The sequence below is a fragment of the Panulirus ornatus genome, chromosome 10 (assembly GCF_036320965.1).
Source record: "Panulirus ornatus isolate Po-2019 chromosome 10, ASM3632096v1, whole genome shotgun sequence".
Classification (NCBI taxonomy): domain Eukaryota; kingdom Metazoa; phylum Arthropoda; class Malacostraca; order Decapoda; family Palinuridae; genus Panulirus; species Panulirus ornatus.
In genome coordinates, this window is record NC_092233.1 from 17187270 (window position 1) to 17207736 (window position 20467).

Here is a 20467-nt window from a genome sequence, read left to right on the forward strand (position 1 = left end):
GCAACTGTTGTGTGGGGTGTTACCAGACTTTTCCTGTGTGAGAATACACTGCGAGTTGAGAGTCAACTTTGGGAAGGATGTATCTTTGGGAGTGTAGTCTGATCAGAGAGCTTCTCATTCAGAAATGAGTCCACATTTCTAAGACTAAAGAAAGGAGGCTAAGGAGAGGGAATAAGACGATATGGGTAATGATAATGATTCTTTGAGTTTGCCAAGTATTTTTTTAATTACAAAATAAGAGGAGACACTGCTGTTTGATGTGGCAGAAAAGTGCATTATCTGTGTTAGGATAGGCAATTATAGAGAAGCTTTTTCCTTGTGATAATGCTCTGCTTTTCAGTTTGTGTCAAACTTACACTAATCTTTGATGTTCATCTTAGATCAACATGAACAAAACCTTCAGTAATTTGATCCTCCACTTATGTGCATGAATCACAATTAATAGATTATTCTTGGATTAATTGTGAATTCATCCATGTATGCTATATTGGTGTAGTATATTTACTGATATTTTTGTGACCAACACTGAAATTCTCAGTGGAAGTAGTGCAGCGTATGCTGCAGAAGCTTATGAAAAGAAGTCTGGGGTAAGACTAGGACTCTTTCTTTGAAAGTGGTCCTAGAGTGATTATATACACAATTAGAAACTGCATTGTGAAATCACACCCTGAAATCATAAATTTTGTATTGTATTTAGGGGTAAATTGATTAGTATCGCACTTGCATAAAGGCCATACTTACTGTACACTTACAGGAATAAGGAACATCCATATGCATGCATATTCCCTCCCACTCCACTCAGCACTCTACCACACAACTATGCATGAATGTATTCTTAGTTTTTGCAGTGTTTTTTAACAGAGTATGATACAAAGATTCCACAGTGATAAAAGATATTACTTTTTTGAAGAAGAAGAAGGTACATATATGTCTGAGATAGATAGTTTGTTCAGTAATAGGGTAGTAGCATATAAAAAGAATAGACTGTATTTGATATGAATAGTGTGAAGTTTTTGTAGCAGGTAATGTAATATAATGGACAATAAGAGCAAACAGCATTTGTTATGGCTTGAACGGAATATTACTGAGTTGGCCCTGTGGGGAGCATTTTTCAGGAAAATAGTGTAGGAACACCTTTTATATTTTTCTTTTTTTCTTGGGAATTATTCTACAGATGTTATGGATACCTTATTTATCTTTATTTTTTACACTTGTGCATTCAGCAAACCCAATGAAAATATTCTAAACACCCACAGAAGAATCCCCAGGGTTCGTGTGGCACTTAAAAAAGGTTAGTAACATAAAAGTTTGATGAAGATTCTACATGTTCCTGTTGTAAAGGGATGCAGAGCCATACATAATACAGAAATATTTTTTGGTTCTGTATCAGTATTGCAGTATTCAGTTAAGGGGAAGTAAATATGATAAGGGGCTAAAACAAATTGAAAAGACTGGTTGGTTTATTATCATAATCATTTTAGAACTTATTTCTATGAAAGAGTCCTGGGTCACCTAGGACCTTACTAAATGCTTGTGCAGCCCATGGCTGTGCTAATTCTAGTAGCAGAGAAATTTAGACTCTTGGATTGAGAAGTTCTTTAAGGAGAATCTACTTCCACTGATATAACCTCATCAAGGTTGACTTTTCATCCATAGTGCAACCTCAAGCTGGTTGGTGGAGTATGCTAATGCAATGTGTAAATGTAAGCAAGTATCTGGAGTGATTCATTATCGATAATATCATTTTCTATTCTTTGTCAGAAGGCAAATTAGTCAGGAGTCTTTGTTGTGCCAGAGTGGATGGCCTTGTGTACTTATAGCTGTGACATCCAACAACTCTGCTTGGCTGTGAGACTGAACCCATGTTCTTTTTTATAGGGTGCACAACAGTACCACTGGACTCTGTTGGCTTGGTATAGAGATGCACTAACCAGGATTTGCTAAAGAGTGTGCCTGAGTTATCCAATTCAAAGCAGAAAAGACTTAATGGTTTCAGACTAACTGTGGAAACAATTGATATAGCAGGTTTTGTTCTCCAAGAACTTTTTATATCTTTACATGTTAGGTAAAATTAATCCTTTAGGTGAAGCATGATCTCTCATAGGTATAGCAAGTTTTCTTATATACAAAAGTTTTTTCCAAACAATTGGTGTGAGTGTACCTCATATTAGCAGTTAGAGACCATGTAAATGCACTGGAAGACAATTTCTCATTCCCTTTAACTCTAGGATAAGTGAAGAGGTACCCTTTCAATGCACAAGAAAAGATTATGAAAAAATGATTATTTTTGGTTGATGCAAATTCTCCCACATACTTTATATTCATGAATCAGTATATTTACTGAGATTTCTTTGACCATGGTTGCGAGGCGTGGGCTATGGATAGAGTTGTGCGCAGGAGGATGGATGTGCTGAAAATGAGATGTTTGAGGACAATGTGTGGTGTGAGGTGGTTTGATCGAGTGAGTAACGTAAGGGTAAGAGAGATGTGTGGAAATAAAAAGAGCGTGGTGGAGAGAGCAGAAGAGGGTGTTTTGAAGTGGTTTGGGCACATGGAGAGGATGAGTGAGGAAAGATTGACCAAGAGGATATATGTGTCGGAGGTGGAGGGAACAAGGAGAAGAGGGAGACCAAATTGGAGGTGGAAAGATGGAGTGAAAAAGATTTTGTGTGATCGGGGCCTGAACATGCAGGAGGGTGAAAGGAGGGCAAGGAATAGAGTGAATTGGAGCGATGTGGTATACCGGGGTTGACGTGCTGTCAGTGGATTGAATCAAGGCATGTGAAGCGTCTGGGGTAAGCTATGGAAAGCTGTGTAGGTATGTATATTTGCGTGTGTGGACGTATGTATATACATGTGTATGGGGGGGGTTGGGCCATTTCTTTCGTCTGTTTCCTTGCGCTACCTCGCAAATGCGGGAGACAGCGACAAAGTATAATAATAATAATGAATTCTTTGACCATCATTAAAATTCACTGTGTGTAGTCATCTGTTTTCTTCATTTACTATTTGAACCAACTGATCTTTATGTAGACTGAAGATTTTATGATATAGGTTTACTTTCCAGCCTCAAAACCCATCTGAATGTTTCCTTTATTTTAGATCATTGATATATGATTCAGAATGCAGTACAGCTTTTGAATACATCAGCTGCTTTCCTTTTTGCAGAAAGAAATTCAAGCAATGTCTTTATGCCACCATGAGAATGTTGTAACATACTACACATCATTTGTGGTGAAGGAGGAGCTGTGGCTTGTCCTCAAATTACTTGGAGGAGGATCATTGCTGGACATCATCAAACACAGGTACACCAAGTTGTTTTCTTCCCTTATTTTTACATGTACGTGTTCATGGGGATAAAGGGATCCATGTTTATATACTTTATGAAATAGTTTTCACTTATTATGTGTCTGTCTTTTCTCCATCACTTGTATATTTCTCACTGGTTGAGTGAGCCCTATAAGCATTTGAGAGTGCTTTTTTGTTGAGGGTTGAAGAGAGTTTGACCCCCTGAATAGGTAGTATCCAGTGAAAATACAATGATTTTAATGCCAGCTGATGACCACCCAGGTCAGTGATGTCTTGTCATGGTAGTGAAGAGGTCAAGCAGCCAGCAAACTTCATCATTCTTTTGTCTAATATTTGCTGTATGAACCTGTTGACATTTGTTGTCAGCATTTGTTTCTACTAATTAACTTTCACTCCTGATTTGGTATATTCCAAACCTCAGTCCTCTTGTTTGTGCTTTAGCATTTAAGCTCATTGATGCATGATAATGCATTGATGAGTTAGGCTACCAAGGGGACCATCAGTTCATCATGCTAGATCAAATGTTTATACTATGTTTTGTAAGTTTTGAGTGTTTCTCTTTTTATTTCTTATGTAAAATAGATTTTTTCTTATTTCAGGCATTTAGTAAGATTAATTCCTAGTTTTTTCACCATAGTAGAAAATATTAGCACTCATTTTACCTGTTGGGTCAGCTCCCTTTTGCTTTTGTAATTTTTTATAACTTTAATATTTTTTTGTCAAAGTGGTGAATATTATACTACAAGAGGTACTGTACATATGACTTGGTCTTTGATGTTTTACATGAGGTATGTTCTACCTGTTTACATTGGAATAGTAAACCACTTTATTGTAAGTAGTTAGGAAATTTGATCGACTAGTTGATAAGTTTTTCTCTCAAAGACATTCCTTCTGACAGCTCTCTCAACCTTTAGGTGTATTTGGGAAAATCTTGAACTCTGATAGGGAAAGCAGAAACTAACCTCAAGGATCCCATGCCTCAATGAATGTATCAGAACTGAGTTTGAGGGCCTCTGCTTTGGGGGAAACCTATTAGTCCACCATGAGACTTTTTCCATTTTAGATCATAATGGGACTCTAACTATCTGCATTGCACACAAAATCCTTGCAATTGCATATATACTGCTCAACTTGTGCTGAAGTTAAGATCTTTTAACTGTGTATTACCAGTAGAGGGATAAGCTTCAGAAGGAGTTTTGCAAGAATTAGCTTAAAGCATAAGAGTGTAGAATTCTTCTGGTGTCATGGAAATAGTGTCAGTGGTAATGACATAGCAGATGCTGAAGCCAAAGCAGCTATATGTAGCAATCTGTATGTAAGAGTTATACTTCACATTTGCATGCCAAGGGCTTACAGTTTCTTTAACCACCCTTGGCTTGACAACAAAATCCCTAATGTACAGATACTTTCCAACATAATGGTAATCCTAACACACTCAAACACACACACTTGATATCACTTCTTTTCTCAGTAGCCAAACTCTGTCAAAACTGATCCACAGCAGAATACAAAAAATGAAATCCCACTTTCACCAACACAACATGGCCTCAGATCCAACCATTTAACAATGACCTCGTATAACATATTCTAAATGGCCCCATAGAGCCTGACAGAAAGGTCGTAACCTGTCTTTATGGAAAAGGACTCCTGCAAAGTCGCAACCTAATGTTAGTGCCAGTTATGTGAGTATGCATACCAAGGAAGTTTACCCGAGAAGGCTGATAATCCTTGCTTGTAAACATTAATGTTTGGATAGAGTGGGTTACAGGCACATTCAGGACAGTATCAGTGAATTCTGAGCCATGGCAGGCAGAATGAGTACTATAGTAATCTCATCATGGTCAGAGGAATGAAGTACTCATGCCTCAGGGGTTTATGTCTCACAAGTCTTCCACCTATAGTGTTTGCATTTATGCTTATGACAACACCTGCAGTATAATTGAAAAAGCGTGAGGACTGTCTTTGCCAAGGAGTGTATCATGGGGACAGTAGAAGGGGATAAGCAGAGTGCAAACACTGATGTGAGGAAGATCACTGTTGAGAGGCAGTGTTTGGTGAAAGAGCATATCTACAGTATTCCATCAGTTTTTTGTCGCTATACCCAGCAAAAAGGCCCTGCAGAAAATACCTTGTACGAGTACACCACCGATTTTCTGGCACTCTTGGTTCCAAAGCCTTGGCGGATTAACCATTTTGCCGGACCAACCAGCTTGTAACAATTCATCAACACACCTTTAACCCACTGATTATACATCTCCCATGTGTCTAAAGTATACCATGGACTGCTAGAAATTTAGATTAAACAGATATTAAATGTTTGAGACCCTAAGATGGTAAGTCTGTCCTTAGATTGTTTGAATCCTGTGGGGTCTTCTTCATCTTCTGTTGTTAGTGTTTTCCTGGGTGTGCATCACCAGAATAATGCAGTTTCATCTGCATTATACACCTGCTGAGGACTGAAGTGCTCATCAGCTACAAGTTTCGCAAATTCATCCGCATGCTTGGCAGCTCCTTCGTGGTTTGCAGACCACTTTTCTCCACACACTTTATTCATGGAAATTCCATGATGCTTCTTGAATCTTTGAAGCCATCCTTCACTACAGTCATCCTCATGTTGTGATTTAAGTTCTTTATGGAACAACTTAGCCTGGCCTATTATCATGCTACCTGACAAGTTCACTCCATCATTCCAACGTTGTCGAAACCATTTCATCGTCACTCGATCATGCTCAGGACTCTTATCATCTTTCATAGTTTTTCTAATCGTCATTTGCTTCTTGGAAACGCTGTCTGGATAGAATTTCAATATTTTCTCCCTTTGCTTTTCTATATCATAAACAGTTGATGAACCAATACTGTAGATGTCACACAGCTTGTGCACTGAAACACTACGGTCCATTTTTTTCAACAGTTCTACTTTATCTTGGATTGATATGGAATGGTGTTTACGTTTGACACCATGACTGACTCTCTCATATGTCTTAGAAGCCATAGCTAGGGTTAGATTTAAGCAAAATAAGCTAAGCATCTCACAGAATTGCGGTATCACCCCCAACAAGTGCAGTGTAAAGAATGTTAATAAGTGCACCCTACACACAGCGCCATCTGTGGCCGCCCAGTAAACTAGTCTGGTGGCTGTGGTAATTTTAAGTTCCCTCACGCAATTTTGTCTGGGCTAAAGGAGGTGCCGAACTATCATTTGCCGTAAATTCGGTGGTGTACCTGTATTTTCAACTGGCTGACACATCCTATCTGAATATATGCTGATGATACAAAGGTCATAAGGAAAGTGAAAACTAAGGAAGATTGCACTAGGTTATAAGGGGATTTAAACAGATTCCAAACTGGTCTGAAATGTCGTTCATGAAATTCAGCTCTAGCATATGTAAAGTAATGAAGATAGGACAAAGCAAAGGACTGCTACAGTATGATTATTACGTAACAGGAAATAAGCTTCTGGATTCTGTATATGAGAGGGACTTGAGAATTGACATTGTCCCTAACTTGAGCCCCATGTTAGGAGAGTAGTTGAGGCAAACTGTCTTCTGGCAAATGTCAGAATAGCTTTCAAGTATATGGAGGAAGAAATATTTAGCAAACTGTGCATATCCTACACAAGAGAAAAATTAGAATATACCTCTCAGGTTTGGTCACCACACCTAAAGAAGCTCAAAGAACTTACTGAGAAGTTGCAGAGGAGGGCAACAAAGATGGTACCAGAATTAAGACAGATAAGCCACAGGGAAAGGCTGGATGCTTTAGATTTACCCTTTTTGAAAGAGAGGATACTGAGGGGTGACCTTATCTCAACCTTTAAGTATTTAAAAGAGATCAACAAAGAGAACAGTGGACAGTTCTTTGAGAGATGTAGCAATACAGCAACCAGAGGAGATAACATGTAAATAAGGATGTAAAGAAATATTCTCATAGTGTGAGAATTGTAAATGAAAGGAACAGATTGACTGAGGACAAGGTTGATGCAGATAAAATACATGTATTCAAGAGATTGTTTCATAGGAGGGAATGTTTGAGTTGGAGCCCAACAAGTGTAAAACTTCCTCCCCCTACAGTACAAATTTCTAATTACATTTAGGTAAAAAGAAGGTAATTACACACAACTTCTGTGATAAGACTAAATATGAAATACACAAGAAGTTGGGCCCTGAGAATGACTGGGCATGTATCAACCAACTCAAGACAGAAAAAGCATTGCATAAGAACTGTGCCAAGGTGACACAGTCAACACTCTTAGAGTATATGGGTAATGACTATGACATCCTAGCTACCACATCATCAACTGACAGCAGGCACTGCCCACCCCAAGATCTTGCCTGGTGTCCAATACTACAAGGGAAAGTTGTGGTGCTACAGTTTGGGTGTCCACAACACCAAGACAGGGAGGGCTTTGATGTATCTGTGGGACAAGATGACTGCCAAGAGGGAATTCTGTGAAATACCTATGTTTCACCTACTATATCGAAGCAAAGGTGCCCACAGAGGTGGACAAGCTGATAATCTTCAGTGATAATTATGTGAACCTGAAAAAGAATCTAAACCTGGTCCTCACCCTCATCAGTGACTTCCAAGCTGGACTTTTCACCAGCATGGACCACATATTCATGATGCCAAACCACTTGTACCCTCCAAGTCCAGGACTTTGGCCACATAAAGAAACAGCTTCATCTGCAGGAAGTCTACACTTGTGACCTGTATGCTAGCCACATCCAGAACTGCAGAATGGCACACCCCTTCTTGGTAGTGAAGATTGAGAAAGACCACTTTGTTAATGTGGGTGTCCTGCAGAAGCATATCACAAGGAGGCATGAGGATGGGTTATTCTCTGTTGATTCCAAAGTCCTGGAATACTCCTTTGATTATAAGCAGAGGTATGGTATGAAGGTGGACTACAAGTTAACCCTTACCAAGTGAAGTAGAAGAGATGATCATGCTGCTACAGTGCCACCACCTTTGAACTCTCATCAGTACCCCTCCTTGTCACGTATGTCATGCATGTCATGTTGGCACCAAAGATTGCTGACAAGGCAGCTAAAGCAGTACATCCCAGTAATACATCAGCAGTACTTCAAGGGCAAGAAGACATAGCAGCAGTCATTGAGGAGGTGAACCCCAACAACAGCTTGCTGGACCACCACTAGACCTCCCTCCCTTCCTCTACTAGCAATATCAACACATGCATCATTATATAATGATTATGCTGCTTTACATTTCTGTACTTACTTTGATCCAGGTGATCATTTATAACAGGTTATGAGATGTTGAGGTATAATCCTTCCAATAGTGCCAGTGATACGACTCATATTTTTCAGTCTCTGTTATGTCCTTATGCTACATTGAAATCTGCATTGTTTGAGATCTGGTTCATTAAAATTAGATGCTTTGTTATGGAGTTGCAACAACTGAAATGTTTAGATGCAAGCCTGAGGTCCTCATATCATTTGTTTCTTGGTTGATATGTTGTTCTGCGATGTTCTTTCATTTCATAAGAAATAAGTAGTTATTTCAGTTTCTTATTTTCTTATATAAGATGACCGCATTTATTTGGGGAGACAAATATGGTAAGAGCACAAGGACATAATAATTATGACTTTTCGTGAATTGGATTGGATTTTTTTTCATTATGTATGAAACATTGTTTTATTAGCTAAATTGAACACAAAAGGTGTAATGTGGAAGACATACACTGCTTTTTCTTTTTCTTTCTTTCATACTATTTGCCATTTCCCACATTAGCGAGGTAGTGTTAAGAACAGAGGACTGGGCCTTTGAGGGAATATCCTCACCTGGCCCCCTTCTCTGTTCCTTCTTTTGGAAAATTAAAAAAAAGAAACAAGAGGGGAGGATTTCCAGCCCCCCGCTCCCTTCACTTCTAGTCGCTTTCTACGACACGCAGGGAATACGTGGGAGGTATTCTTTCTCCCTCATCCCCAGGGATAATGCACTGTTTTATTCTGCTATATTTCGGCTATTTTGAGGGTTTTGTCATACCAAGGAGATGAGATCCTTACATACCTCCCACCCATTTTTTATTCACATCACTGATAAAACGATATGGTAATTTGTCCTGGATGGGACTACCATTACCCAGTAGGTTATGTAGGTGTGGCCATTTGGCAGAAGAAATGCTTGCCCAATCTTTCTTTGTGGAGAAAACTGCTTGCCTTCCCCCTGCAACCTAATTGCCATTTCTTGTTTGGCAATGTAGTGCATCAGCATTTTATGAACATTTTTCCTGATGGTCTTTGTGCAAAAGAGTAGTTTGTGTTACACTGCAATGTTCAGACATAGGAACCTCCTTATTTTTTGCTATATCTTAGGTTAAGTTAAAGGCAAAAAGAAGTAAACTTAGACTAACTCTGTTGTGATATATTCTTGGAAAACTGGTTAGAGAGCATTATTCCTTATGTCAAATTTAATCCCCAAAGTACCCATCCACACTTGTATGGGTTGCCTTTTCCTCTTTTCATTTAGATTTAAAGGTGTGCTTTTTAGCATGTAGAGAGGCCTTATATCAGAAGCAACTTTATAAATAATACCAGAAAAAATTCTGTCGTGCCAATGACCCATATAGCGCAAAGGGAAAGGTATATATCTGGCACTCTCGGACACTAAAGATAGTGATGTTGATTTGGTAGATGTTGAATTGTTATCATTGTAAGAACTTGATTTTTTATTAAAAGATCAGGAAAATTATCTTGATTATGACATGGAGGAAATTAGTGCCAATGAAGGAGGGTGGATGTGTTGGAAATGAAATGTCTGAGGACAGTATGTGGTGTGAGGTGGTTTGATTAAGTAATGAAAGGGTAAGAGAGATATGTGGTAATAACAGGAGTGTGATTGAAAGAACAGAAGGGGGCATGTTGAAATGGTTTGGAAATATGGAGAGAATGAGTGAGGAAAGGTTGACAAAGAGGATATATGTGTCAGAGGTGGAGGGAGACCAAATTGGAGATGGGAGGGGGTTCAGGGCCTGAACATGCTGGAGGGTGAGAGGCGTGCAAGGAATAGAGTGAATTGGAACGATGTAGTATACTGGGGTCAACATGCTGCCAGTGGACTGAACCAGGGCATGTGAAAAGTCTGGGATAAACCATGGAAAGGTCTGTGGACCCTGGATTAGGATAGGGAGAACACAGAGACACTTTGCAATCAAAATTGATGGTCTCAACCTTATGAATTATTATGAGAAGCTGAAAGAACTTAGAATCTGCTGTTTAGAGAGAAAAAGTTTATTGTATGCCAGGGAGGGGGTAGTTGTGGTGAGAGACGATGAGATCACCAGGGAGAGAGGGAGTGGTGGTGGTAAGGGAGGGTGTGGTAGCCAGGGAAGGAGGGAGGGAGGGAGGGAGTGGTCAGTATGGGAGTGTCGTGGCCAGGGTGGAAGGAAGTTAGGCCCACCACAGGAATGAGTAGACAAGAGCCCAAAGGGTTCAAATGTTCTAGTATTACCATCAATCATTTAGTGATTTAAACAGGGGGAAAAGTTGAAACATCATATGATATTAGCTGCTGACCTCTTAGAGTGCAAATGATAATGGCCATTATTTGGGGTTAAGGATAGGTTTTTTCTTTAGTTTTCCTTGTATTTTTGTTGATTTCCTTGTCCAGTATGTGAGGTATGTCGGTTTTGAAGGGTGAGAAATCTCTCTTTTATTGTAGATAAAGCCTTTTGAGCCCCCATTTGTTTTCCCTTCCTTTCTTTCCTATTGGGAAAGTCTTCTCTTGATGTTGGACAATAAGAGGGCCATGGCACAACCATACAGTGAATGAGGTTTCAGGTTGGCTTGGCACCATTGCACCTTAGTACCATGATGTCATAAGCCTGAGCAGTTTCCTTCTCCATCATGTGGCACTTATAAAGCTCTCTTTGTAACTGAGACTTGAAGCATCCATTTGTTTCCTCTTTCCTTTTGAAAAAGTCTTCCCTTGATGCTGGATAGAAAGACACCCATGGCACAGCCACCAGTGGTCAGTCAGTGAGTGGGTTTGTGTAATGGCTTTACACCACCTCTTCTCAGCAACACAGTGTTATAGGTTTGAGCAGGTTGCTGTGAAGTCATTAAGTACTTGAATGAGCTGTTATTGACCTAATAAGTTTCGAAATAGTCAAAGGGGGTGAATCCTCTTGAATAAATCTCATTTTAGGGTGAATAGTGTTTTAACCCCTACCAAGCCAATGCTCCCTTAGATGCTCCTCAGGATCAATTTGCATCAGAGAAATGGTTGTGTATTCTTCAAAACCTAAATATTTTTCGGTATACTTTACTGTATTATGTGGATTTTTGCCATGATTTTACTCAGCATAGTATAGTACATTCTGATCTCAAGTAAAGTCTTAGTGTTGGGGTATTATGTTTATCTTTATCTTTTGCAGAATGAAATCAGCAGACTGTAAGCATGGTGTGTTTGATGAAGCAGTAATTGCTACTGCATTACGTGAGGTACTGAAGGGCCTTGAGTACTTCCACAATAATGGACAGATCCACAGGTGAGTGATAATGAAACCGCTTTTCATGCCCAAGCTAGAAAGTTTTTTCAATCATTCCCTTGTTTATAAATGTACATGTTTTGTTTTTCTTTCAGAATTCCACTTCAGATTGTTTCTACCATTGTAATCATTAACACACTGACTGAACTATTCCTGTAGTAGTCTTTATTTTACCATTATTCTCCAGCCTTCAGGCTTTTCTTTTCTGTACATAGACTTTAAGGGTTTTTGTTGAAAAATATTGAAGGATCTGAATTCATTTCTCATAATTATTTTTTAGCTCCAGTTTTGGTATAATGTATATTAATGCAGAACTTGATGTAGATTTATTGAAAGTCATATCATAATTCATTGATTGGATCCAGATCCATACTTTTTATGTTATTATTGGAATTATGATAAAACCCCTCACTGCTGGTTGAGCACATGGCAGTTATCATAGAGTTGGTACACTCTAAATAGGAATGGGCGAGACATTTCATAAGCAAAGTATTATTATGTCGTATACAGAGTGAGCCAAAAGTCTCTGTGCTCCTGTACTACAAGTGATGAAACTACCTCATTCTTAATGTTATTACTACGATAAGTGGTGTATGTGATGTACAACACATACAATGACTTCTTTCCCTATTGGTAGGCCAGCTGTAGTAACAGGAAAACATATTGGATATCCAACATTTGTTGTAACTTAAGTATTTGTATTAATGTACAGAGACTCTCTGAATATACTCATCTTCCATGGTAGGTACACAGTGTCTTTTAGCTCACCCTGTATAATGTCATGACCCATTTTATGGGGCTCCTACAGTTTCAGAGCTGCACTAAAACCATAAGCAGGGGTATGATGGATGTGTTTGGAGCAGGAAGTTCCTTGACAAGACTATGTTTCCTTTAATCAGCTCATGATGATACAGCCTTGCCAAAAATTACTTATAACTCGCTGTGTAACAGCAAGCAGGAAAAATCCAAAAATGCTATGAGCATAGTTCAAATACAAATGTGAAACTCTTAGCATAAATATTTAAGCTACAAGAAGTACCTAATATTCCTGTTCAGCAATTTTTTTATTCAATAATTCCAAGAACCTAGCTTGCTACCTTGCCTAAGATACCTAACCAGTCAAGCCAAAAGTACCAAATTGTTCATCTTTCAGATTTTCCTAGTGATGTTTTAATGATCCTTCACTCTGTGAAGCTGGCTCACACACAGATCAGCAACTTGTATCAAGAAAGTATGCCTATTGCAATTATATTATTACAACTCATACAACAACTATATAAGATTACTTCCCACTCCACAAACATCAGCAAAGAAGCATCATACAAACTAAATGCCCACAGTCTAACTGGTACTAGGTTTGGAAAGGAAAAAGAATCACATAATGTCCTCTACAAACACTTCATTTGCCTCTCCCTGAACTATGCCTTGCCTTCCTGGTCATCCACCCTGTCAAAAGCAAATATAACAGTTGTAAACCCTCAAAACAGAGTGCTCAGATTAGTCACTGGCTGTCCAACAAATACTCAACATCTAACTAATAAAACAGATCCTCACAGTACAATCTCACCTATTATGCTTTGCATTCAGTTCTTTGAGACATCCCTAGCCTCTTGCCTTCCAAACCACTCAATAACTAACAACCAGACTCCAAGTAGAAATTAAAAGCTCACCCTTGTTTCACACTTCAAGAACACACATTCACAAATACCTCCGCTACCCAGCAAACACCACACTAACAAAAATATACACCCTGAAATGAACCAATAAGTACAAAACAATCTTCCTCCCAGCTAAGTGTTAAACACCAGCTTACAGGGATGCACCTATCTGAAACCTCACTCCCCATGCATATAGTTTCTGCTTTCTCTTGGACTCTAATTACCTTCAATTTCTGTAATATTGCAAACTCCAATTCAGTGTATCTCAAGGCCTCTCATGCTCAAGAATTGGAACAATGCATTATGTTGGGGTCAACATGCTGTCAATAGACCCATGACGTGTGAAATTTCCGGGGTAAACCATGGAAAGGGGTGACAGGGCCTAAGGTCATTAGCACATTGAGGAGCATGAAGAAAGATGGGTCACTGCATGTGATGGCAAAGATGGGTATTTTTGGTTGTGTATTAGTCCGAATGGTATTGTATGGACACTAGGCATGGGTCATAGGTGACAAAGTAAAGAATAAGTGAAGTGAATGTATTGGAAATGAAATGCTGAGGACAGTTTGTGGTGCCAGGAGGGTCAATTGAATAAGAAATGATAGGGTAAGGGAGAGATGTTGTAGTAAGAAGAATATTGATAAGAGAGCTGAAGGGGGTGTGTAACAATTTTTTATGAATAAGGAGAGGATTATGAGAAGACATATACATGTCTGGAATGGATGGACAAGGAGAAAAGGAAAACCAAGTGGGAGATGGGAGGCTAAAGTGACATATGCTGTGAGTGATCAGGGTGTGAACATTTAGGAGAGTGTGAGGCATGCATAGGATAGAGTAAATTGAGTTATATGACATGTAGTGGGTGAACTGCTTTCACTGGGCTGAATCAGGGCATCTGAAGTGGTGTGGGAAAATTATGGAAAGGTCTGTTGAGCTTTGCTGTGGATACCAAGCTCTGGTTTCAGCACATTATACATTTTAGCTAGAGAGTGAATGCAAGAATGTGAGGCCATTCTTCATCTTATCTTGTCATTACCTCACTGTGTGGGAAATGATGACTTAAGTAAAAGAATTTTTTTATCATTATTATTATTATTATTATTATTATTATTATTTTCATTATTTTTTTATTATTATTATTATACTTTGTCGCTGTCTCCCACGTTAGCAAAGTAGTGCAAGGAAACAGACAAAAGAATGGCCCAACCCACCCACATACGCATGTATGTACATACACGTCCACACACGCACATATACATACCTATACATTACAATGTATACATATATATACATACACAGATATACATATATACACATATACATAATTCATACTTGCTGCCTTTATTCATTTATTATTATTATTACTATAATACTCTATACTTTATCACTGTTTCCCTTCATCAGCAAGGTAGCACCAGGAAAAGAGGAAGAATGGTAGCACCAGGAAACAGAGGAAGAATGGCCCATCCACTAGCACACACACACACACACACACACACACACACACACACACACACACACACACACACACACACACGCAGCAAGGTAATGCCAGGAACAGACAAAAAAAAAGCCACATTCGTTCACACTCAGTCTCTAGCTGTCATGTGTAGTGCACTGAAACCACAGCTCCCTTTCTGCATCCAGGCCCCACAGACCTTTCCATGGTTTGCCCCAGACACTTCACACACCCTGGTTCAATCCATTGACAGCATGTTGACCCCAGTATACCACATTGTTCCAGTTCACTCTATTCCTTGCATGCCTCTCACCCTCCTGTATGTTCAGGCCCTGATCGCTCAAAATCTTCTTCACTCTATCCTTCCTCCTCCAATTTGGTCTCCCGCTTCTCCTTAATCCCTCCACCTCTGACACATATATCCTCTTAGTCAATCTTTCCTCTCTCATTCTCTCCATGTGTCCAAACAATTTCAACACACCCTCTTCTGCTCTCTCAACCACTCTTTTTTATTTCCACACATCTCTCTTACCCTTTCATTACTTATACGATCAACCCACCTCACACCACATATTGTCCTCAAACATTTCATATGCATAAATGCCCATATATACTCATATACGTACATGTACATATCAACATATAGATACATATACATACACATACACAGACATATACATACATACATGCTCATATTCATACTTGCTTGCCTTCATTCATTCTCAGTGCCACCCTGACCCACAGGAAACATCATTGCCACTCCCTGAGTCAGTGAGGTAGCACCAGGAAAACAGACAAAAAGGGCCACATTCATTCACACTCAGTCTCTGTCATGTGTAATGTACCAAAACCATAGCTCCTTACCCACATCCAGACCCCAGAGACCTTTTTATGGTTTACCCCAGATGTTCCACATGCCCCGATTCAATCCATTGACAGCACGTCAACCCCAGTATACCGCAATATTCCAATTCACTTTATTCCTTGCATGTCTCTCACCCTCGTATATGTTCAGGCCCCGATCGCTCAAAATCTTTTTCCCCCATCCTTCCACCTCCAATTTGGTCTCCCATTTCTCCTTGTTCCCTCCACCTGACATATATATCCTCTTCTTCAACCTTTCCTCCCTCATTCCATATATCCAAAGTATTTCAACATACTCTCTTCTGCTCTGTTAACCACACTTTTCTTTTTACCACATATCTTTTACCATTTCATTACTCTCTCAATCAAACCACCTCATACTGCATACTGTCCTAAAACATTTCATTTCCAGCACATCCACACTTCTTTGTACAACCATATCTATAGCCCATGCCTTGCACCCATATGATATTGTTGGAACTACTATTCCTTCGAACATACACAATTTTGCTCTCCGACATAACATTATCTCCTTCCACACATTCTTCATCGCTACTAGAGCCTTCGCCCCCCTCCCCCGCCCTATGACTCACTTCTACATCCATGGTTCCATTTGCTGCTAAGTCCACTCCCAGCTATCTTAAACACTTCTTTTCCTCCAGTTTTTCTTCTTTTAAACTTAAATGCCAACTACCTAGTCCCTCAACCCTGCTGAACCTGATAACCTTTGCTCTTATTCATATTTACTTAACGTTCTCCTTTCACACACATTATTATTATTATTATTGCTGTTATTATTATTATTATCATTATTATTATTATTGTTATTATTATTTTCATTTTCATTTTTACTAACTCATGGCAGGACATACAAGTGCCCATATCTTTTATAGAGTGATTTGTATCAAAAGTTATATATTCCTAGCTCATGTCAGAACATTGCTTAAAGCTATCCTTTTATCTTACTCAATTTGAGATAGCAAGCAAAGGGCTTGCTTATTGCTGATAACCATTTGAAGGATTATTTCCTGTTTTAAATTGTCTTAGAATGTTTGAAGATAGGTATATAAATAAGACTGTGACTGTGTGTAAGACTGCAGATGGACTGATAGATCTAGAACATTATCCTCACGAACAGGGTATTTGATATGCATAATCCAAGCGATTTAAGTTATTTTTTTCTTTACCATTTCAGAATCATATTAAGATATAGATTAAAAAATAACAGACCAGAATTTTTTTTGTGTGCTCTTTGTTTGCTGTATTCACAAGGGTTAAATTCATGAAAACTGGCATGGATGTCAATTCCAACTAAGTTAATACTTAAAGCCTATGGAGAAAGTGAGTTAGGTGAACCGCTCCTTCTGAGCCCTAAGTGAAGGTTCATAGCTGAGAAGAATAAACATATAACAAGTGTCATAATCATATTGGTCTTAAAACTTAAAAAAGATAAACATACTAGTTTAAGAGAACAGATGATAAGTATGATGTTAAAAAGTACTTTTGCTCACCACTGACGATAATGATCTTGTGAAGAAATGGAAGTAGTTCTCCCTCCGTATCCAAGAGAGTTGTGCCATAGGTGTGAAAAGATATAAGCACTTTTGGATGCACTTACTGCAACACTTAAGTATTTGTTTGTATCATTTTTCCATACATGCATCACAGAAGACTTGTGTATACTGTAATGGCTCCCCACTGATGATCTAATAACTTCATTTATTTGGCTCAGAACCATCACATTTTTCATCCTTTCTTCTCTAGATTCATTTCCCCAATTAACTTTGGAGTGAGGGGCCATGATTATGGGTAAAAATCGCCAAAATCTGCAAGTTAACTGCATTATGGATGGCTGAGTTATGCAGGATGTTTATATAGTGAAGGTTAGATGGAGAGTTAGCAGGGACGTTGCACTAGCATCCCATGTTTCCCATGCCACTCATTGCTGTGCAGCAGGAAGAGAGAATGTCTGAAGGTGCAAGATACACATGGATTGATAAGTGACAAATATATATGCCATAAATATTCATCAGGTATTCAGAGAAACTGCCCGCAAATTATCAGAACCACAAATGCTACATATGCAGAGTGCAGGGTATATTACTTTTTGGGCTTGATAACCATTTGAAATGTAAACAAGTTATCTTTCCTTAGAAGAGATAATATCTTTTTACATACATTAGTAGTTTGCAGGAACTATTTTACAAAGACAGAGTAGGTTGTGGCTCCTTTCATTAAGGATAATTTGCTTACTGCTTTATAGTGGCTTGTATCTCAGATGCTGTGAACTCAAATTTTTTTTCTACAAGATTTGCCATCGTACTTTCCCTGTAAGTACTTGATATTCTCGCTTTCTGTCTCTCATTATGATTTATTAGCTTGTCATATGTTAGGCTATTTTGCGTTGCTCACTAGCACTTCATCAAAGTAACTTTTCCCACACACCAGAACTATATAAGGACATTTATTTCACCGTTCTTTGAGTTCACCACCACTACATGCTTTACTGCCAAAACTTCCCACAGCAATAAGAGAGATTAAGAGAAAGTAGTGATAAAAAAAGGAATTAAAACCAAGGCTTCATGTTTCCAGACACATGGCCATCAGTGAGTTCACCATCACCCTTATTACTGTCATGACAACCCACAGCAGTAAGAGAAATTCAGGAAATAGTACAAGAGGAATTAAAACCAAGGCTTCATATTTCCAGAGACATCAAAGCAGGCAACATATTGTTAGGTGAAGATGGTGTTGTACAGATTGCTGATTTTGGTGTTAGTGCCTGGCTGTCCACTGGAGGAGACTTGTCACGCCAGAAGTCCCGACACACTTTTGTTGGAACTCCCTGTTGGATGGCGCCAGAAGTCATGGAGCAAGTAAGATATGGATACTTGAATTATAACTTAGATGATTGGGGTTTATCCTTTGCTAATTAGTGAATGTCACCCCTTTAAAGAAATAATGTATCAGATATCTTTCTGTGTCATTTATGCAATATCTTTTATTCAGAGCGAGGTGACTTGCATATTTTTTCCTATACACTTTGGTGACTTAGCTATACATCTCCACATCCACTAATAATGAAAATGTGACATCATTCAAAAATTTTTGCATGTAGGAGCTTCTAAGTCCTTGCATTAAGATGAATAAGAATATGCAAATGTTAGGGTTGCTTCAGCATACATTTCAAGAATCCTAGACTCACAGTTGTAGGGAAACAGGAAAAGTTGAAATTTCAAATCATGAAGAAATAATAGAAGTTGGATAGGAAATATGCCTTTGAATTACTTTGTGGCAGCCAAGCATGTCCCAGACTACTAGGTGTAGCTGCATTGTGAGTATAGTTAAAGAAAGACCACAGCTTCTAAAGATTATAATGTCATGTATGGTTTGCTTTGTCCAGAGTTAAATCATGATGGAAGAATTCCTGACAAAACATCTTGGCTCAGAATTAAGAAAATATCCTTGAAGAGTCATGTTGAGTTAGAAGCAGTACATTGATGTTTCTTGCTCTTTCCAGAGTGAATTATTCTGGAAAAATATCAGAAATGAGTCTTTTGGTCAGGATTGGGAAAGTCATTGTTACAACAAATAGGCTGCAAATCAACCTGTGATCCAGTTCTCAGTCAGTCTTTCCATGATGAAGAGACTTACATTGTGGGCATACAGTTTCCAGTTGTTTCTCAAAAGAAGAGGCAGATAGATGTTTGGAAAATGATATTATAAATTCATTTGCTTTCCTTTACATAATCTCAGAATATCTGCTATTGATAATGACTTAGCATTGATAGCAGGAGAATAAGATTCAGAAATTGAAGCTGTATAATATAACAGTATTACATTTTTTTCATAAGCTTTAATATTAACTCTTTTTGATTGGTTAGTTCTATCTTGGAAACTGTTTCATCAAGTAGCCATGGCCTCATATACCAAGGGGTATAGAAATTTACTTTTTTCAGCCTTTCATTGTTTAGTGAAGATGAAGTTATTTTGACTAAATAGACATTAGTTTAAAGAGAAATGTATCATTTTAGTCTGCATAAGAATTAATCATTTGCCTGTGAACCATATCCCTGTTAGTCTGCCTGGTTAGCAGTACTAACATCTCATTGTCTCCTGTGTCAAAAATTGATTAGATTTTTTGAATACTATTAGCTTGCCTCAGATAATGTAAACCGTTGGAAAACTGGGCTGTTTTGAATGAATACCTGCCATGTTTTAAGAAAATTTTGGTTTTATGTAGAATAACTTGGGAAGGATGGCAAAATTCCTGAATTGATATGAGCACATGCATCTGCAGATAATTTTCAAGTTAATGGAATAGAAGAAATATAAATAGAACTATGCTTACTTTGATATTATTAGTTCACATGTTGAGCTGTTGTTAGCTTTCATCCATCACCTGTCATTGTCTGTCTGTAAAGTTGCCTGTAACTTTTCACTGAAACCACTGGATCAGTTAGACTGAAACTTTGGAGAAGAAATGTTTGGATAATCCTTCATCAACGTATTTTATGTCAAATTAGCATCTAATTTGGCCACCTCAGGGCAAAACAGTTTCAGTTTGGCTGAAATTTCAAGAACTTTCTTGTCATAAACCACAGTGTAGGTTGAACCAAAGTTGTACTGAAATTGATAGGTGGTATCAAATTTTTTCACTTGTGGCCA

General features: G+C 38.4%; 1 protein-coding gene across 7 annotated transcripts in view; it reads left to right on the plus strand.

The window, feature by feature from the left end:
- fray (oxidative stress responsive kinase frayed) overlaps positions 1-20467 on the plus strand; it is a 293998-nt gene that overhangs the window by 217278 nt on the left and 56253 nt on the right. For all 7 annotated transcript variants that reach the window (XM_071665568.1, XM_071665569.1, XM_071665566.1 and 4 more), the window contains 3 exons: positions 3169-3305; positions 11705-11818; positions 18510-18675. In XM_071665568.1, coding sequence (XP_071521669.1) covers positions 3169-3305; positions 11705-11818; positions 18510-18675 — 417 coding nt within the window. The remainder of the gene's footprint in view (positions 1-3168; positions 3306-11704; positions 11819-18509; positions 18676-20467) is intronic.